This window comes from Sebastes umbrosus, chromosome 18 (assembly GCF_015220745.1).
Source record: "Sebastes umbrosus isolate fSebUmb1 chromosome 18, fSebUmb1.pri, whole genome shotgun sequence".
In the NCBI taxonomy this organism is placed as follows: domain Eukaryota; kingdom Metazoa; phylum Chordata; class Actinopteri; order Perciformes; family Sebastidae; genus Sebastes; species Sebastes umbrosus.
The window spans coordinates 14,780,319-14,801,114 of record NC_051286.1 but is presented as its reverse complement, the minus strand read 5'-3'; the positions used below and the strand labels follow the sequence as shown (position 1 = coordinate 14,801,114).

The 20,796-nt window shown below is 38.0% G+C and overlaps 3 protein-coding genes and 1 long non-coding RNA gene across 8 annotated transcripts in view; 1 reads left to right on the top strand and 3 right to left on the bottom strand.

The window, feature by feature from the left end:
• Positions 1–2,228, bottom strand: part of snx17 (sorting nexin 17) — a 33,747-nt gene extending 31,519 nt beyond the window's left edge. Inside the window, exon 1 of the mRNA XM_037751667.1 lies at positions 1,670–2,228. Coding sequence (XP_037607595.1) covers positions 1,670–1,729 — 60 coding nt within the window. The 5' untranslated portion in view covers positions 1,730–2,228. The remainder of the gene's footprint in view (positions 1–1,669) is intronic.
• Positions 2,229–4,765: 2,537 nt separating this feature from the next.
• atraid (all-trans retinoic acid-induced differentiation factor) lies at positions 4,766–8,503 on the top strand. The gene is made up of 7 exons (XM_037751677.1): positions 4,766–4,918; positions 5,061–5,194; positions 6,405–6,473; positions 6,947–7,018; positions 7,110–7,231; positions 7,325–7,425; positions 7,510–8,503. Exons 1-7 carry the CDS (start codon positions 4,820–4,822, stop codon positions 7,612–7,614), a joined length of 702 nt encoding a protein of 233 aa, XP_037607605.1. The 5' UTR covers positions 4,766–4,819; the 3' UTR covers positions 7,615–8,503.
• Positions 8,504–8,948: 445 nt separating this feature from the next.
• eif2b4 (eukaryotic translation initiation factor 2B, subunit 4 delta) lies at positions 8,949–16,009 on the bottom strand. Of its 5 annotated transcripts, none has more exons than XM_037751661.1 (14): positions 15,893–16,009; positions 15,364–15,401; positions 14,408–14,582; positions 14,122–14,310; positions 13,336–13,418; positions 12,349–12,381; positions 11,778–11,869; positions 11,314–11,428; positions 10,923–10,999; positions 10,665–10,767; positions 10,390–10,517; positions 9,939–10,116; positions 9,632–9,812; positions 8,949–9,289 (listed from the first exon to the last, which is right to left on the bottom strand). In XM_037751661.1, the coding sequence occupies exons 1-14, from the start codon at positions 15,912–15,914 to the stop codon at positions 9,090–9,092; spliced, it is 1,614 nt and encodes a 537-aa protein (XP_037607589.1). In that variant the 5' UTR covers positions 15,915–16,009; the 3' UTR covers positions 8,949–9,089. The 5 variants fall into 5 exon arrangements, with proteins under 5 accessions (XP_037607589.1, XP_037607588.1, XP_037607590.1 ...); XM_037751660.1 differs by lacking the exon at positions 15,893–16,009 and adding an exon at positions 15,578–15,617; XM_037751662.1 differs by lacking the exon at positions 15,893–16,009 and adding an exon at positions 15,578–15,617 and having other exon boundaries at positions 14,122–14,307.
• A 1,838-nt stretch (positions 16,010–17,847) lies between these two features.
• On the bottom strand, positions 17,848–20,556 carry LOC119477555. Its single transcript, XR_005204253.1, has 2 exons — positions 19,817–20,556; positions 17,848–18,605 (listed from the first exon to the last, which is right to left on the bottom strand). It is a non-coding gene; the product is annotated as an uncharacterized LOC119477555 (long non-coding RNA).
• Positions 20,557–20,796: the final 240 nt, after the last annotated feature.

Below are 20,796 nucleotides of genomic sequence, written 5' to 3'. Positions count from 1 at the left end.
GAGTTGAAGAATCAGAAATTAGGTGCCTCACTCATGTCTCTTCAGGTGGCTTTGACAGTAAATAACAAGTGGTGCCAACTTGATACACACCATCACAATACAACATTTTGGAGTCACATTAAAACATCTACTAGGTAAATGCCAAATATAATGTTGAATCATGATGAAAACCATGGGTCATACCTTCCTAATGATGCATTCAAGGCCTCACAGAATCACATTCACACTAGGCAGGATGTATTGGAGGTGAAAAAAACTTTCACTCAACTTCCTAAATCAAGTCTATTCGCCTATCTAGGTTGTATTCTTGTGAAACAGTAGTCTAACTAAGGGTGTAGTTGTTTTTGTATTGCCTTAGGCAGTTGTTTGAGCTGTGACTCACTCATGTCTCTTCAGGTGGCTTTGACAGTAAAATACAACAATTGGTGCCAATTTAGTATACACACCATCACAATGCAATATTTTGGAGCCACATTAAAACATCTACTAGGTAAATGCCAAATATAATGTTGAATCATGATGAAGACCATGGGTCATACCTTCCTAATGATGCATTCAAGGCCTCACAGAATCACATTCACACTAGGCAGGATGTATTGGAGGTCAAAACGACTTTCAGGTGGCTTGACAGTAAAGGACAACAGTTGGTGCCAACTTAGTACACACCATCACAATGCAACATTTTGGAGCCACATTAAAACATCTACTAGGTAAATGCCAAATATAATGTTGAATCATGATGAAGACCATGGGTCATACCTTCCTAATGATGCATTCAAGGCCTCACAGAATCACATTCAGACAAGGCAGGATGTATTGGAGGTGAAAAAGACTTTCACTCAACTTCCTAAATCAAGTCTATTCGCCTATCTAGGTTGTATTCTTGTGAAACAGTAGTCTAACTAAGGGTATAGTTGTTTTTTTTATTGCCTTAGGCAGTTGTTTGAGCTGTGACTCACTCATGTCTCTTCAGGTGGCTTTGACAGTAAAATACAACAATTGGTGCCAATTTAGTATACACACCATCACAATGGAATATTTTGGAGCCACATTAAAACATCTACTAGGTAAATGCCAAATATAATGTTGAATCATGATGGAGACCATGGGTCATACCTTCCTAATGATGCATTCAAGGCCTCACAGAATCACATTCACACTAGGCAGAATGTATTGGAGGTCAAAACGACTTTCAGGTGGCTTGACAGTAAAGGACAACAGTTGGTGCCAACTTAGTACACACCATCACAATGCATCATTTTGGAGCCACATTAAAAAATCTACTAGGTAAAGCTAAATATAATGTTGAATCATGATGAAGACCATGGGTCATACCTTCCTAATGATGCATTCAAGGCCTGACAGAGGTGGAGGTGAAAAAGACTTTCACTCAACTTCCTCACGTTTTTAAAATCAAGTCTATTCGCCTATCTAGGTTGTATTCTTGTGAAACAGTAGTCCAACTGAGGTTATAGCTGATTTTTTGTTATTGCATTAGGCAGTTGTTTGCCACCACTGCTCATGCTATCAGATCATTTTATAACAGTAAACACAGGAACTCGTAGTGGCTGCATTGACCTGCATTTTAGCCCGAACCTGTGGCCATTTAACACCTAGGCTAAAGTGAAAGCATGGTTAAAAAACAAAAACACAAATCCATCATGCTCACCACATAGGTTGATCCATTTTCTCCCGAACGAACCTCCGTTTCGGGTATGGAAAAATGCATTTTAATAGCTCGACGACACAAGTCCTTGAACGCCACCAAAGGTTTTACGATGGAGAAGAAGACAGTTTCCTCACACAAAGTCCACTGCAGTGACTGTCTACAGAGGAGGAGGAGGCTCTCACACGGTTTATCCACTGGTTTGTAGTCCGGGGAAAAGCGGTGGAGACTGCTGACGACTTTAATATCTCGTGTACCAACTAGCTATTCACATAAAACTTCTCCCCACGTCAGTGTCAAACTTTTCTAACTGCCTGTTCCTGCAGCAGCCATGTTGCACAAGTGTTAAGTACACCTTCACTGTTGTTGGCGTTTAAAACACCCTCTACACCCACTTTAAAATAACGCGTGATAACTTAAAAACCACCTCCTACATTTGCTGAAGAGAAATCGACACGGCGACGGAGGAAACTCATAGATAATGTGGTAGAAAATCGCAGAGAAAAGCAGATGTAACCAGGGCCGTCGTCAAGCCATCTGTGTTCAGTGTATCTAGTGGCCCATCAAGAGGCATTGCAACAACCTTTATGGGCTAAACCATCTCATTTGTTTTAGCCAGGGGGGTGGTCTACTCTTCGCGGGTAAGAAATAAAACAAAATTGTCATATTTAACGACACAAATTTACACTTGAATACGTAAATGTGTAATATAATTATATAAATATGCCAAAAAACATTTTTCCTGCTATATTTTGAATGTTATTAAATCATTAAAACTTGAAGTCACCCCCTGTATTTGGTGCAGCCCAAAGTGACAGAAAAGCGCAGTCAAAATTCATTACAGTCAAAAAAAATGCGTCTACACATTTTGTCAACAATTTTTTTTGTTGAATGTTCCTTGCTGATCTTGTTTATGTTTGTTTATCTTTGTCAATATGATACAAATTTTAAAAAAAAACGTGAAGACAAGATTTTTTTCTTGATTTTTAGTAATGTTTATTTCAGTATTTATGTTTTTTTGTCATTTTATCATATGTTCCTTGCTGATCTTGTTTATGTTAATTTATCTTTGTCAATATGATCAAATAAAAAACAAAAAACGTAAAGACAGAAGATTTTTTTTTCTTGATTTTTAGTTTTGTTTATTTCAGTATTTATAGATTTTCTGTCATTTTATCTTATGTTCCTTGCTGATCTTGTTTACGTCTGTTTATCTTTGTCAATATGATAATTAGGATGCGTTGGCATCAAGATCAGAGTACAAACACAAAAGTCTAACCTTATTTGGATTTCAAAGGAGGGTGATTAGAACTAGGGCTGCAACTAATGATTATGTTCATTGTTGATTATTTTCTCAATTAATCGATTAGTTGTCTGGTCTATAAAATGTCAGAAAAAATGGTGAAAAATGTCGATCAGTGCTTCCCAAAGTCCATGATGACGTCCTCAAATGTCTTGTTTTGTCCACACAACTCAAAGATATTCAGTTTACTGTCATAGAGGAGTAAAGAAACCAGAAAATATTCACATTTAAGAAGCTGGAATCAGAGAATTTAGACTTTTTTTCCTTAAGAAATTACTCAAACCAATTATCAAAAGAGTTGGCAATTCATTTAGTTGACAACTAACAGATTGATCAGTGCAACCAAAGCGTAGTCAAAATTCATAACAGTAAAAACAAAATGCGTCTAAAATTTTGTCAACAATTTTAGAAATTTAATGAAATAGGACTATAAATGTTAAGCTACTTTGATTGGTGCACTTTGTTGCACAAAAATATATATTTTAAATGAGAGAAAAAAGGTTTTACATAAAGAATATTACTCGCATTGAAACATTAAATTATATTATATTATATATTATATATTTTATACATTATATATTATATGATGCTGTGCAACACTTTGTGCAATAATCTGGCAAAACTGTCATCTCATCAATATACATATTGTATTTTTATATTTTATATTATATTATCTTTTATATTTTTTATATTTATATTGCACTATCTCTTTTTTTATTGTATTATCTTTTCATTAGCACCTATGGGATTGTCACAATCTAATTTCGTTGTACTACACAATGACAATAAAGGGCTTGAATTGAATTGAATTGAATTAAAGGCGTTTTGATTAGCTATTTGCATTAATTAATTATTTGCATATATTATTATCAAATTCTGCACAAATAAAACAAGCTAGATGTTTACTGCGTGTATTCACATGGGTGCTGCTATTTATTATATTTAAAGATTCAAGATTCAAGATTCAAGCCCTTTATTGTCATTGTGTAGTACAACGAAATTAGATTGTGACAATCCCATTGGTGCTGATGAAAAGATAATACAATAAAAAAGAGATAGTGCAATATAAATATAAAAAATATAAAAGATAATACAATAAAAAAAAGAGATAGTGCAATATAAATATAAAAAATATAAAAGATAATACAATAAAAAAAGAGATAATGCAATATAAATATAAAGATAAAAGATTATACAATAAAAAAGAGACTGTGCAATATAAATATAAATATAAAAGATAATACAATAAAAAAGAGATAGTGCAATATAAATATAAAAAACATAAAAGATAATACAATAAAAAAAAGAGATAGTGCAATATAAATATAAAAAATATAAAAGATAATACAATAAAAAAAGAGATAATGCAATATAAATATAAAGATAAAAGATTATACAATAAAAAAGAGACTGTGCAATATAAATATAAATATAAAAGATAATACAATAAAAAAAGAGATAATTCAATATAAATATAAATATAAAAGATAATACAATAAAAAAAGAGATAGTGCAATATAAATATAAAATATAAAAGACAATACAATATAAAATATAAAAATACAATATGTATATTGATGAGATGACAGTTTTGCCAGATTATTGCACAAAGTGTCTGTCAGATAATTAAATAATTATTGCACAGCATCATATAATTATTGCACAGAGTGATCAGCATATGTTATTGCACATATCCGTAACAGTACTACATAAGAAGATAATATTACATTAAATGCACCAGCGTATGCGTAATTGTTGCGCAAAATTAAATTCAGACTTTGTTGATAAAGTGCTGGATCAGCTTCCGGTCACGTGTTCGCTACAGTAGAGGATCATATGACTTAAAGTCGATGAAGATGAGAGCTGGGAGCAGCCAGCTGACACTTGAAGTGCTTGTTTTGATCTTTAATTTGTGTTTTTACTCAAGTTATCAACTGACCGAACTGCAGGTAAGACTTGGATCTGACTGTGGTCTTTATAAGAATAAGTAAATTACACATATCATTGAACAAACAGCGTGTTTTGGTGGATGTACAGGACAGATTGTTGTTTACATTTCTTTTTCCCCTTCGTAATGATGTGTAATCGCAGGTATGTGAGCTCTGCAGCGGTACAGTCCGAAATGGCACCGAAGTGGGCCAGTTCTGCTTCTCATCCGCTGGTCGGATAGACGGACGCTGCTGCTTGAGAAATGACAACATTAGCGACCCTGAACACATCATCGGGTAGGACTTCAATGTCGCCTTCAGGGTCTACCGGAAATAAATATTCCATTTTAGAACAACAAGTTTTTTTTTTAGTTTTTTTTTTTTTTACAGTAGTTACATATTCCAATTTTTCATTACAAAAAAAATCAGCAAATATATGTCACAGTATAAAAATAATATAAAGATAAAATTAAATATACAACAAAAAATGTAAGGAAAGGAAAAGATGAATAAAAACAATGTAAACAATTGGAATAAATTTGAAATTTCAAAATAATCGAATATTTTTTGTCAATTTAAAATTTTTTTAGTTTAAAGTTTTTTAAATCGTAGTCAAAATGTTTTTATAATATAATATACAATATTTTTATGGATGTTATTTTGCTCAATCTTTGTTAGTATGATCTTTTTCAAAATGGTTTACAAGTTAGATGTGGTTAACGTGAACAACAACTGTAAAGGACACCAGTATAAATAAACAAGTAAATAAATGACTATGCAAAAAAGTTAATATGTGTAAATATAAGTTAACATTTTTTTTAATTAAATTAAAAAAAAAATTTAAAGACAGCAGATTTTTTTCTTGATTTGTAGTAATGTTTATTTCAGTATTTATGGATTTTCTGTCATTTTATCAAATGTTCCTTGCTGATCTTGTTTACGTTTGTTTATCTTTGTCGATATGATAATTAGGATGCGTTGGCATCAATATCAGAGTACAAACACAAAAGTCTAACCTTATTTGGCATCCAAAGGAAGGTGATTAGAACTACCGTAGGGCTGCAACTAATGATTATTTTCATTGTTGATTATTTTCTCAATTAATCAATTAGTTGTCTGGTCTATGAAATGTCAGAAAATGGGGAATAATGTCGATCAGTGTTTCCCAAAGCCCATGATGACCTCCTCAAATGTCTTGTTTTGTCAACAACTCAAAGATATTCAGTTTACTGTCATAGAGGAGTAAAGAAACCAGAAAATATTCACATTTAAGAAGCTGGATGGATTAATCATTTCAGCTTTAATTAGAACTTTTTCAGTATTATTATTTTGCACAATTACTATGGTATACCTGTGGTCTGGTTGGTCTTAATTATGAACTTCGTTCCTTTTCATAGACTAGTCCAGTTTAATACCAACGACAACATGTACACGCTGCAACTTTTAAAAGGAATGATAAGTTTGTTAATGACGAGTTCAACAAGTTTTTTTTTTTTGTTTGTGTCAGGTTGGATCTGTCCAATTGTTCACTAACTCACGTGGAGGATCTTCAGGGAGCATCAACAGCATTAATGATGTATGTACAGTAACTACAGTTTTATACCTTTTTACACAACATACAGTTTAATGTACAAACAAGATAACGGAAGGCCCAGCCTGCCTGAACACTTCCTCAGTGACTGTATGAGGGAAGAAGAAAGAAGAAGACCTGTGCTTATCACTACTGTACATATTGATTCTGCACAATCATATGGACACGTTCCACATTATACATAGTCGTGGACTTCGTGGAAACTTACGTGAGCGATTCCTCCGAATTTTAGTGTTAAGATTAGGAGTTAGGAAAGTTTCTATTCTTAGCAGCAAATAAAAGCTTCATCTCTCTTACTGGCAAGGAACAAAAACTCTTCAACTACTCTTTAGAGAAAGAAATAGAGCTCAATCAGATTAAGTACTTACTTGTTTAGAGCACTTCCAGTATAAGGATTAGTATTTATATGGAGCCATTTGTCTTTGCCCTTTCTTACTTTATAATCTTTTGCTTTGCAGAGACCTCTCACTCAATCCCATTGTCAACATCAGTGACACAGCGTTTCAAGGATTTACTGACTTAAATTGCTTGTAAGTATTCCGTTACAAAAACTAAGCTACGACAGCTACTCATGAGAATAAAGTGTTATGTCTTTGTAACTCTATTTCTGTGTGTCTACAGGATTTTGCCACAAGACATGGTTTGTCCAGGGGGCAACAGTTCTTGGGAAACGGTGGAGGTCAAAGAGGGAAATCGTTTTTGTGAAGGCCAGAAAGATATGTGCAACCAGACTGGACAGCTGTGTAAGTTCCCATCTGATACTCATAAGATCTGAAAAGCCTCTCTGGTAATACATGACAACTGTTCATCTCCTAATTATTATTAATAATCCTCAGCCATGAACTGCCCGGAGAACTCCCTCTGCGCCCCCTACGGCCCCAGCTTCTTTGAGTGCAGCTGTGCCGTCAACTATCACGGATACAAGTGTCTTCGAGAGGTCAGTTCTTCTTCATCACTGAGTTTGACATGTGAATCTTTTGATTATTTTTTACATTTTTGTGTTTGTTTTCATTGTCAATAGGGGGAGTTCCCGCTTCTCCAGGTGTTTGGGCCTCTTGGAGCGTTTACGGTTGTGATGGCTGTCCTGCTGTGGGTCACCCAGAGATGTAAGGCCAAGTCACTCTGAGGCTGCTGAACTGCGGTCGACTTCTTTATCTGCAATGATCTACTGAGCTGAAACTGAAAGGGAAAAAGCTGACACAAAGTCTGAGTTGACCCCCAGGCTTCTTTTAAACATGGTGTTTTATTTTACTTTATTTTATCTGGGTACATATTTATCTGGGTTTTAAAAACTGGCATTTTTTTTACTGCATCATCAGTGCAATTTTAGAGAGAAATTTAATTCCAACATGTTGTTCCAAGTTTTAAATGTCTGCCAATAATATAATAATAATTAAATGTAGTTAATTGACATAAGATATTAATGACAGATTTGCTCGCTGTTATCTGTGCCAAACATGCACTCAATGTGTGTGAGTTTACATGATGTCCTTAAGCACATTTTGGGGAAATTTGTAGAATTTAGCAGTTTGTTTACTGCATGTTGAACATGTACTTCACTCAGAGCAAAAACCAAGTCAGGTTCAGTCTATGAATCATGATGTGAACCATCAGAATTTTAAGTTTTTCTGAATTAAGTTGTATTAAAAAGGTGAGATATTGGGTTTAAGTACTACAGTTTGTTATTAAGTTGCTGCTTTTATGCCAAATCTTGTATGTTTTCGACTCAAAATGTTGTGTGCCTACTGGTGAGTTGAAATGTGTTCATCAGTCACTTGTGGAAAATGTCTTGATATTGATGTGCGAGTAGTTTTGATGAGATTCAGGGTTCTAATAAAATATTAAAAACAAATATATTGCTTTACTTGAATTACCACCATGAAATTAAGCACTGAACTGAATATCAACTTTTGCATTAACTGATAAATGTCTACTGTAAAGGGGAAAAACGTTTTAGCTGTGGATAAAATGTTTCCCCCCCCGAATTCAAGATTAAGACATGTGGCAATATGAGATTAGAAGCACGTGAGCATCATGTGTTGACTTTGTGGACATAAACAAGCTGATATCCTCTCCCCAAAAATATTTTACGACCTGGTTTATATCTCGCTCTTCTTTATCCGGTTCCATTGATCAGGTCATTAAAAACTAGTCAGAGGAATTTTATGGCTCGCATGAGTTCTTCAGAGATACTGCAGCTCCGACTGTAATTAGGGAACCATTTCTGGCTGGTTTAAAATTGCATGCTGTGGTCGACAACGAGTGTGTGTTGTGAACCACAGCGGAATTGTTCTGCTCTAAATACTGGTAATTAAATGTCCTGTTGTAAAGCAACAGTCACAACATGGATCTAATAAAACTTCTTGCCTATACCCAATATTAAAAAAAGACCTACTTACCCCCAAGGAAACAAATCTCTGTAATTATCCAATCCTAGCATAAAAACACACATGGACTCTGTTTAAAAAGCTTATGCCATTTCAGATATATATTTATTGCATGCTCTAAGCACGATATTTTGTGTTGTGTGCGAGCATCCGAGCTCACAAACTTCCCCCCAATCGAAAACACAGAGAAACCGCCTCTGAGCCGGAAGGTCGTTCACTGGTCCACGTTTTTGACTCGCAGCACCACCGGGACCGAGGTGCACGGGATCATTCCCAGATCTGTGATGACTAAGTCCACGAAATCAGGCGGCGTCACGTCATACACCAGGTTAAGCAGGCCAAGTGACTTCACTTCCTGCCAGTGCTCGAGCTGGGTCTTCCCTTTACGGGTCACGATGAGGTCATCGGGGTCATCTGGAACGCACAGGTGAAGATAAATAATCTAGTTTAATGTAATGTTTGGAAGGAATTTATATTAATGCAGAGGTCAAATTGAGCAAAAGCAGCATCTGAAGTGTACACATTTATGTAACAATTAGGGTTGTCAAAGTGAATGCGTTAACATAAATTCATTTTGCCCACTCCCATGTTGACAAGAGGGTCAATACTTGACAAATCTCCCTTTAAGGTAAATTTTGAACGATAAAAAATGTGATTAATTTGCGATTAATCATGGACAATCATGTGATTAAATATTTCAATTGATTGACAGCCCTAGTAACTAATTCAACAAGCCACTGACTATTCTTTCCGTACCTAGTTCATTGGACACGAAGGAATCCGTCTGCACCCTCTCACAAAACTTGTAGGTCTCACAACACACCAGCACAGGCACGTTAAAGGCTCTGGCCACCAAAGCTATCTGCGACGTCCCCACGCGAGACATGACGTAACCGTTGGCCAGCAGGGCGTGAGCACCGAGGAACACCTTAGATACCTACGGAGGTCCAAGTTCAAGGCATCATAAAGACATAAACATGATTTTTAAATCAACAAAATTTCACATGGCTACTCTTTGGGTAAACATTTATGCCTTGTTCTATCTACTAAGGCTAGAATGTACCTCTGGAAGGATGTAGGAGACAGCCGAGATAAGGACGTAGGTGCAGCTGATGCCTTTCTGGACGAGGCGCCTCAGAGCCTCCCGGCCTTCCAGTCGAGGCCTGCTGTCCACCACGATCACACGGAACTTCCTGTTTTTCTCAAAGGCCTCGCACAGGATGTGGTTGACCAGCGACGAGCTGAGCAGAGAGGGTGGAAATGTTAGAGGAGAATGTGGAAGGAAAGTGTCAGTTTAATGGGCGAGACAAGAAAAAAGGAAGAGAAAGTGTTAGGAGAGGTTTAAAAGTAGGATTTTAGGGGCTTAGTGTTGCATTTCTTTTGCATGACAAATAATTAAGCAATGCTTGGTAACAGGGAACTGCAGATTCTACGGCTGAAACTAAAAAACACACACAGTTATGACATTTAAACATAATTTTTCCCCCTTTGCTCGTCAGCTTTAAGAGGCTTACCATCCATAAACTAGGATGACATCCCCATCACTGATCTTTTCTATGGAGTACTTGGCAATAGCTTTAGCAGCAAGGACGATCTTCTCATTAATGTAGCACTCGATACAGCTCAGCAGATGTCTCTTTGCCTAAACAGAGAAACAGAGGATGCATGAGGGGGAAGAGATGGAAACTGTAAATCAGTAACATCAAGTCTTATTGTATCTATGGAATATACAACACGTTAAGTTTATGATCTGTGGCTAAATTGTGAGAAAAGCAAGTGTGACAATAACCTCTTCTTCTTTGCATTGACTAGGAATATTGGAGATCTCTTTCTTGATGTATTTGATTGCATTACCCATGCTGGCTGACAGAGGGCGACATTGATTCAAAAAACTGCAAGAAAAATAAGACAAAAAGGAACAATTTCATGTGTTAGTTTAACTGTAAAATTGACAAATTAGGAGAACAGTTAGTAGTAAAACTTTTGCTGATTTAGTAAAACCAAAGGAGTGATGATACATGACTAAAATTTAAACAATTTGTTGTACCTGATATAAGGTTTCAGCTTGTTGACCAAGTCTCTAGATAGCTCCTCATTTGGGGGCGTAGTATAGTCCCTTATTACCTGAAGCAGGAAAAAAAAAAACATTACTTTTTAGTTTGTTTACTTTACAGCAGGGAGCTAAACTGCACTGCTTGAAAAGCTGGAAACTGGACTGTATTTCTGTCTTAACTTTGTATGAACTGAAGGAGCAGCTGAAGGAGTATGAACCAGTAACAGCAACATTGCTACAACATTTAAAGCTATGAGTGCGTCTCCATCTTGCACTTTCATTGTACTAGATTACAAACACAACCAAACAAAGCTTTTGTGTTGCTGTGTTGCTCTAAATACTGGAGAGGAATGAGATGGTAAAGCAGCCGGTGTGCTCTCTGTACCTGTTTGAAGGCATGCAGCAGGGCGACAGATCGAGCGTTGGATCCGGCCAAAATGCCCTGTGAATACTGGAGACCCAGGCGAACAATAGCAGGATGAATCACTGTAGAGGGAATGCTGCAAAAGACAATAACAGTCAATAACAATAAGGCAGATTTAAGGTCATCTTAAAAGATATATCATTAGCACGACATAAATATAAAGCCGGGTTTCCACCAAAAGTTCCCAGGACTTTTAGTCCCTGGGAACTCTCTCTAACTTTACTGTTAATGTTATCAAACAAAGAAAAATGTTCTCCCCTCATCCTAAAATGGTCCTAAATTCCCTGCGGTGGAAATGCAATGAGTTCCTCAAAAGGTTCTTAGTTCTGGGGGAAAGTTCCTGCGGTGGAAATGGGGCTTAACTCTTCTCAGACAACACCAAAACGACCTTCTGTACTACAGTATATGGTATATTGTCAGTTTACCTGAGTTGCTGTGTTAGAGGGGCGTTGCGACTGTACTGGTGGAGATGAGAAAACAGGCTGACTTTGTAGCCGTAGTCCGACCGGAGTGGGATCTGAAATGAAGCAGATCAGACAAAAAATTCATAAGTAAAATTCAATGGACCACAGGGAGAAACAACGGTTACTATAGAGCCAGATTCATATTACTTATGAAAGGCTACTCTCAGATAAAATTTACAGAGATGTGTTCATGTTTAACTTTGGCAACACAGAAAACCTAATTTGTTATTACGTATGATTTTGCTGTAAATACTTTACAAACTCTCCAAATAGAGCAGAAGGGAGTGTAACAATAAATCTGCACAGCAAACAGCTCAGTGTTGTAGGTAAACACACAAAGAACAAAAAGATACAATTAACACGTTACCAACATCTCAAACGAACACACTTCTGTCTCAATGGAATGAATAGTAAGTTTGCATCCTTAACTTTTCATTTACTGATTGGTGCTGGAGTACGATAACAATTACAGGTTAGCAAACAAAACTAGACAAATGTCAATGGCACACGTTTACATGCAAGGAAGTCAAACCTTTACATTTGCAGCAGCATTGCACCCTGGTGTCTGAAAGAAATATTAGGTATGATCACATGCGGTTATGACTCATGGTTATGTGAGGTTGCAATGAGTGACAAAACATGATTAACACACACTGCCATTTTTTAACACTCTGTATTTTAGGATTGTTTATCGATCAGAGTGATAAAGTCCAGTTGAAATTTGATCTGAGACCGTTGATCTGGTCAACAAAGGACAGGAATACCAGGATGTCTTACTACATCTGGTCGCATTTTGCAGTATGCAAGCCAGCATGCTTTTCTGACTATTCTGACCTACAATTCTCTGCGCAAAGAATATATGAGCAAGAGGGTCAAAGTTCAAGGCGCAATGTTATGAAGTAGTATGTCCAAATTGTATGCAACAGTACGCACCTTTTAAGGGCAGTGTATATATATATATATATATATATATACGATTTGGAACGCAGCCAAAGTGTTTCAGACAGAGGGTGAAAAGAGGTGCTGCAACAGAGCCGGTATGAGAAAAATAAAGTGTTTTTTGAACAGTAAAGTGTGTAAACATGTTCTAGTAGAAACCCAAAATACAAGTATGCACCTGAAAATAAATAAAATAAAATAGAAACCTAAGGTTATGCTTGTTATCGTTGATCAGGCCAGAGAAAAATGCTGCTCTTGCATATTATATAGTAAACAAAACACATTATATAGTATGTTATTTGCAACAGGTGTCTGTTTAAACAACCAAAATCCAGGTAATTCTTAATTAGTGTTAGTTCCAAAGAGATTGGTAAGAGTCATCATCATGCCTTGATTCATTTTGTCTGTTCTTCCTTTTTTTCTCATTTCAAAATATTAACAAATACAGTAGTTATTGTGCTCCTAAAACGTGTGACTGGCAGTGTATGCTCATCATTATGCCAAGGCAAGCTGTTCTGAATCAGACAAAGCATGCTTTCATGATTCAAGGTGTTAATAGATGACACATTAAGTAGCTAACCTGCTGTCTTTCCAATTTCTTCGCCAGTTTCTTTAAAACGTCCGGGTTGTCCACTTGGACATGTTCTGGGAGCCTCTTCACCACTGGAAACACAGAAAAACGTGTGACTTTCTCCACAGTATAATGTGTACATTTCAGAATGCCACTACTTATGCTGACCTCCTGGGCTACTACCACAGGCGCAGTTTGCCTCGGTTCAGGGGGCTCACTGAACCCCCTATACATCTATATTTTTATAATAACGTAGAACTAATAATTTATGTAATGATGAATAATATCGACCTTGTTGTGTCTTTTTATTGACAGAATAAGAAACCAACAAGATAAGAAGATAGATTTATGATATTTCTATATTAAATATGCACTTCTGTTATGCCATGTAAACAAACCACATACCTATCAGCTGTACGGTCCAGATCAGACTAGAGACGTAACCACTTAAAGGATGGGTGAGTAGTACTTGCTGTCTTCAGACGTTTGTGTTTTTAAAACAGAAAAGGAACAGGGCATCTGACAAAAGATCAGCTCAAAACGACCTGCTGTGCAGCGCTTTGACGCTCGCAGCCAGTGAGGACATTCCAATAGAAAACAATGCAATCAAACTGATTTTGTCACTGCCGTCTGCTCGCGTTGCATTCTGTTTGGAGGGTGTAATATGTAGGCTACGTGACACATCCCAATGCATTAGACCTCTCTGCGTTGTAGCTACATATTACATTCCCTCTGGATTTTTTTTGTGTATCCCCAACCTTAAAGTTCAAATTACGCCTATGGATACTACAGTACCTGGCTGCAGCTCACTAGTCGGTGCTTTAGGTTTGCTTGTAGCGGCCGGCTGTCCCACGTCTCCCTTCTTGCCCTTGGAGGCCCTCTCAGCCTCTTGCCGAGCTCTCCTCTCAGCTTTCAAGTCTGCTTTACTTTTAGGTGGCTGAGGTTCTGAGGCAGGCACAGGAACCGGTGCAGGAGCGGGCACTGCTGAGGGAGTCGAGGGGAGACACAGCTAAGGGTCAGGATAAAGATTCATTACAGTCATGCATCACAGTTAGAAACAACAATGATTGGTGCCATCCACCTTTCTGTGAGGGTTGTGTTGGAGGCTGAGAACTGACAGACTTCTCTTCTTTCTTCTTCTTCTTTTCGCTTTCCTGTGGAGCCTGTTCATCTTTTTTCTCTTTGTTCTTCTTCTGATGTTTCTTCTCTTTCCTCATCCGTTGCTTCTCCTCTTTGGACAGCTCTTTGCCTTCAGTCTGTTAAGCAAACATGTCAAGAAGGAAAAGGAGTCAACAATAACAAACATGTAGCCTTATATGACACTGTGGCTAATATAAGATAAGATAAGATATTTAAAGATACATTTATTAATCCCCGGAGGGAAATTCAGGTGTCAAAGCAACAACATCAGCAAACAGAGTGAAACACAGGAGAGGTAAAGGTCTACAAGAATTATGAAAACAATAATAGAGATATAAAAGATACAGAGTGAATGGGTGAACATAGTGTGTGCAGTCCGTCAATAAATAAATGTAATATGTGCAATAAATAAATGTAATATGTACATATGTGCAGTCTATAAGGTGGTATATAGGATGTATAGTGTAAAGTGTAAAGTGTGCCAGTGGTTAGAGTCCAAGATGGTTGCATGATTGTTTAAAGTTCTTAAAGTCCTCATAGTTCTCATATGGGGGTCAGCCTTGGTTGTGGAGCCTGATGGCTACCAGCATGAAGGACTGACCCAGGTGCTTTGTGTTATGCCGAGGGGGGATGAGTCTGTGGCTGAAGGTGCTCCTCATCTTGACTAGCTCATCATGGAGGGGGTGGGAGGGTTTATCCAGGATAGTGTCCAGCTTCCTCCTCATCCTCCCCTCTGCCACCACCTCCAGATCGTCCAGTTCAGATCCAAACACAGAGCTAGCCTTCCTCACCAGCCTGTTCAGTTTCTTGGCATCCCTTGTGTTGGTGTTACCCCCCAGACATGCCACAACAAAGAAGAGGACATCAAGTCATCAAGGATATCAAGAGCATACTAACCTTTGCTCGTTGAATGTCATCTTTACTTTCAGGTCCATCTGTAAAAACAACCAATATATGATTGTATGATTACATCAGTTTATGGCACACTTATGTCCCCTTCAAGATAAAAGCCTTTACTCAGCTCCCAGTCCTTCAGCTTGTGGTGATGCTGTTATCTGCCTGTATGTCACTGAACTTACTAGGTTTGCATCATGCTCACAACACCAGCCACATAACTTGTTGGTTAACATCTTCATCAGCACAGTGACATCTCAAAACAGGCTTTTCTTTTAGTTGTTCTGTTCATTTTAATACAACTAGTGGAAAAGATGATGCAACATGACGATGAACCGTTCACTTGCATGCAGTGCTAACATTAGCAGCACTTAACATAGAGGAGGAAATAACTCTTCTGTGAGCTAAACTCAAACACCACAGAACACGGACTATAAGAGCAAGATGTATTGTGTCGCTGCGCCCACAGTAAAGTAATGAAAACATATAGAAACAGTTGTAAAGTCCAGCTGTTAGAGACTCACGAACTCACCTGTCACTCCACTGTCAGCCATGTTTACGATGCTGCTGCTTCACTTCCGGTGGTGCTGCAGGAAACTACCGCCCCGGGAAACTTACACCGCCCCCTAGTGGTGAGATATTATACTGCCTCTACTACTCCAAACTATGATTCTATAGTCCTCCTCCTAAAGCAGGGGTCAGCAACCTTTACTATCAAAAGAGACATTTTAGGCAATAAAAAAAAATCTGTCTGGAGCCACAAATCATTTGAGCATTGTGATGAAGGTAACACAGTTTATAGTCTAAGTATATAGTATATAAGTCTAATGCAGTGAGGGCCAAAGTGCAAATGTACTACAGAGTATTAGAGCCACATTGAGGGAAAAAACATCTGAGATTTCCAGAATAAAGTCATAATATTACGAGAATAAAGTCATAACTTGACAAGAAAAAAAGTTGTTATATTACGAGAATAAAGTCATAATATTATGAGAAAAAAAAGTCATAATATTACGAGAATAAAGTCATAATATTATGAGAATAAAGTCATAAATTTATGAGAAAAAAGTCGTAATATTAGTAGAACAGGGGTCTGCAACCTGCTGCTCAGGAGCCACATGTGTCTCTTTAGCTCCTCTCCAGTGGCTCCCTATGGATTTATAAAAATGGAAATTAATAAAAAAAATGTGTTTACTTTTTCATTTTTATTTATCATTGTTGTAGGTCTATGGTACGACGGTACGACGGTACGACGGAGTATTAGGGCCACATTGAGGACAAATAAATAAATTTCGAGAATAAAGTCATAGGTTTACGAGAAAAAAGTCATAATATTAATTAGTAGTAATTTTACATGTTATTTTCTTTTTTTCTCCTAAAGTTATGACTTTATTCTTGTAATATTACAACTTTTTTTCTTCTAGTTATGACTTTATTCTTGTTATATTACGACTTTTTTTCATGTAAAGTCATGACTTTATTCTCGTAATATTATGACTTTTTTTCTCGTAAAGTTATGACTTTATTCTCGTAATATTACGACTTCTTTTCTCGTAAAGTTATGACTTTATTCTCATAATATTGCGACTTTTTTTTTTAAATTGTTGCAGCATTGTTGTTGTTTTTGCATAGATGTCATTTTGTGGCAAAATTTCTGTTCACTGTACAGTATATGACTTTACGTGAAAGATCAAAAGAGAATTTTCTGTTTACAGTACATGTAACACATTGCTACACAAATACATTTACTGTATACAAATGTGCATATCCTTTGTCTGTGTAGCTACTACAGTATTTACTTTTCCCAGTAAACTTTGACCTACTGTTGAAATGGGAATCTAAACAGCTCCGTGCGATACACATCAGCATTCACCTAGACAAAACTGGCATTCTTGTATAGTACAATAAGTAGTCAGTGTCACAAAATTGACACTGATTGAAAGTCAACAGGCCTACTGTAAAAACACAGAAAAAGGATTATGCAAATTTGTATGTATACAGTACATTTATTTGTATAGCGATGTGTTACATGTACTGTTAACAGAATATTCCCCTTTGATCTTTCATGTAAAGTCACATAGCCTATAGTGAACAGAAAATTTACCACAAAATAATATCCTTGCCAAAAATAAGTAAAGCAAAAAACAGCTAATTGTACCTCCTCACAGTACGTAACACCATGTCATGGATATTTATGTAATATACAGTATATGTATGTCTGACAGATTTTGATAATTGAATGGTTCATTTTGCATGTGATGACTCGAACAATGAAAGAATGGTTAGAAGTTGTGAAGAGGACGACAATCAACTCATCAGTTTTGATCAACAAGACACGTGCGAGTGGTTATTGTACTTACTCTTTTGCACACGTGCCAAAACACGTGCAATTTGCTGGAATGAATGAGAAATTAAAATCTGTTGTGAACAACAAAATAATTGTTCAGAGATTTGAACTTAAAAAAAATTCTCATTGAACAATTGAGCCAAAGCGAATGAGAAAAAAACAGTAATTAGCTTTTATTTAGTTTCTTATCATTAGACATTTTGTTACAAACAGTTGCCAGTTGTAAGCTGAACATTACATTCTGCACACTTTTATAACAGCTTTCTGCTCACAATCATCAGACCACCTTGTCACAGTTTTACTTATATTCATTTCTAATATACCTAAAGAGGATTTCTGCTCATTTTACCCATCAAACATCTTATAATCTTTATTCATTTATCAGTAAATCTCTCTGCTCTGCATGACATTTTGTGTATTTATTAAATCATCTACAGCCAGGGACAACTTACAACTTACAAGAAGAAATTGTAATTTACCACTCTATGTTATCAGCAATCTTTTATTTGCTTTTTCAAACATCTATTGCAATACAGGAAACAAATCAACATCAAACTGAAGAAAAGAAATCATCTATCAGTAGTATGCAGCGTATACGCCACAACGCCACTGTGTCTTTGACTCCGCGCTGACTGAATTCACGACGCAGTAGCTGGTTGAAGGGGACCAAACCTCACAGAAACACCTGACTTGGTTCCGTTTGACCAGCCACAGCAAGGCGTGTTGCTTCAGCTGCAAGAGGCAGAGCGAGCGAGAGGAGGAGGAGGAAGAGGAGGAAGAAGAGGAGGAGGGAAGGTTACAGGGGGTAGAGGGCATAGAAAAAGAAGGACACGAGAGAGGAGACAGATGGGAAATAGAGGGTGGAGCTCATCTGCCGTCATGTCCTCTTCAGCCTTACCTGATGAAACACAGAGAGAGAGAAAGATCATCATCACTGAGTCACATATCCTGCATAGTTACAACACATGTAACCAAGTTCCTATTTAGAGGTTTGGGAGCCCTGACAGCCGGTGACATCGCCCTACTTCCTTCCAAATCCAGCCTATGCGGGAGCGAAACCTTCACCCTCGGTGACAGCTCCACATCTCTACCCTCCCCTCGTCCTTTTTTGAGAGTCCTGCGGTTGCTATAATGGGTGACAGCTGTGGTCTGTCAATCCTCCTTGACTGTCAGCCGTTGGGGAAGGGCAGGCATTTTTCAAGAAGTCCCTGAGACCCCGATCATCGGCGCTGAGAGTAACACTAACTGAGCATGTGCCTGAGCTGAAGGGAGAGGGCCTGTCACCTGTTGTCCTCACACACACACACACACACACACACACACACACACACACACATGCTCATGAACCCTGACATCCCCCCTCCCGTCTCATAAAACACACAAAGGCACTCCATATTTTTATAACTGTCTCTCAAAGATAAAAATCAATGTGTCTCTTCTTCCCGGTGTGGTCGGCGCTCAAGTCCCCTTGAAACCACACACTTCCTTACATTCCATAAGTGGTGAATTAATATGGCGATATAAGGAAGCATGTCCTCACAAGGGGCAACAACTGGGTTCACCGGACACAAAGCAACCCTTTCATAGCCACAGCGGCAGAGTATATAGCAGGAACAAGCGGCTTAACAATGGTTAACTGTGACCGGAGAAACATGGCGGGCTTCAATCATCTGCGCCACAGACTGGTTGGAAATTCAAAGTTTAGTTTAACAGAGAGTTGAATTGTTGTTGAAAGTGTAGCTTATATGAGGTTCATTTTTATCTTCTAATACAGGCAAAAAAAGTAGTTCCCTCTGATACTAAAAGAAGACATATTAACTACATTGCTTGTCCCTGGCAATAAGATTAATACTGGTAATACCAGCCCATGCAGCTCTTTGTAATGCCAATGTAATGATGATGAAGTTTAAATAACTCTGGAGGGCGAGGCAAATTCTGACTTCCAGCAGACAAAGGTCACAATCTGTGCTATTTCCTAAACATTACGCCAACGCCAAGTCATGTTGATCCCAACAACTGTGTCATAATGTCCTTTTTTTTAAGAACAGACATAATAAGAAATCAATGTTAAAATGAATCATATTTGAAATGCATTGAAAATGTACTCACCTTTATTAGATTCTGTTGCGTCTCCTCTTGTGGGTTTCTTGTGGTTGCCTCTCCTACACTGTCTAGTGATACATCTAACCACTGCTACTGTATGTCAACCAGCTCCTAACCAAATGGCCATTAGAAAGACTTTGATTGGACTGTGATTCCTGATTCTTTCCTGTATCACACCTCAGCTTCCCCCCTCACCTGGCAGAGGTTTCGGGCTCTGCCGCGGTGTCTATCGTAAAAAACCTACAGAAAACATCTGGTTTGACGCCTGATTTTCTTCACATGGTGCTGCAAATCAAGGAAACTAGAAAGACTCAAAAGGTCTGGAAGACTTTTGACTCTTTTGTCACTGTACTGCCCATTTGTTGATGACAAATATTAACCTTTGACATTAACCCAACACAAAAGAAAAGCTACAAAAAGTTGTCAAAAAGCAGAGATTTAAAAGGAACACTATGACCAAAAGCACACCAAACTCTCAGAACCAACCTTCCTCCTTGTCCCTGAAAGCCAACCCTCATCTCAAGCTACCCCTCTGCTCTCTTCCCCTCAGCCCTCCTGCGATCAACCATCCTCCTCCATATCTGGCCCGCTGGATTGTGCTCACGACAGGCCTTGCAGATCGGCCTTTTCTATCCCGCCCAGGAGCGCCCCCCTCCAAAGCGGCCTCCCACCTGTTGGTGTCCTTTAGAAAGCCCGGGCCTCTCCTGCGCCTCCTGTCCGGCCCAATCAGGGCCCTGACAGGGGGGAGCCAGCCTGTGAAATCACACCTCTCAGCTGTTCGCACTGGGCTCGAGACACCCTACACCCCTGCCGTCCCTCTGTTCAGCCCCCACCCCACCCCACCCTGCCTCGATTTTACACCGAATGTCAATGGCTCCTTTTTGGAGGAAAAAAAAAAAAGGGGAGAAAGAGAGGGATCCACAGAAACTAGGAAACAACTGCACGATGGGCGTGTTTTATTGGGTTTGGGGGTTCAGTCAGAACAG

What these genes read in the sequence shown, in the direction of transcription:
- atraid (XM_037751677.1), top strand. Translation starts at nt 4,820, where the DNA reads ATGAAGATGAGAGCTGGGAGCAGCCAGCTGACACTTGAAGTGCTTGTT. An exon ending in ATCAACTGACCGAACTGCAG is followed by an intron (nt 4,919 to 5,060) that starts GTAAGACTTGGA and finishes GTGTAATCGCAG; the next exon opens with GTATGTGAGCTCTGCAGCGG. An exon ending in CAACCAGACTGGACAGCTGT is followed by an intron (nt 7,232 to 7,324) that starts GTAAGTTCCCAT and finishes AATAATCCTCAG; the next exon opens with CCATGAACTGCCCGGAGAAC.
- eif2b4 (XM_037751660.1), bottom strand. Translation starts at nt 15,602, where the DNA reads ATGAAGATGTTAACCAACAAGTTAT. An exon ending in ATGCTGCTGCAAATGTAAAG is followed by an intron (nt 11,870 to 12,348) that starts GTTTGACTTCCT and finishes GCTTCATTTCAG; the next exon opens with ATCCCACTCCGGTCGGACTA. An exon ending in TCTCCTACATCCTTCCAGAG is followed by an intron (nt 9,813 to 9,938) that starts GTACATTCTAGC and finishes GGACCTCCGTAG; the next exon opens with GTATCTAAGGTGTTCCTCGG.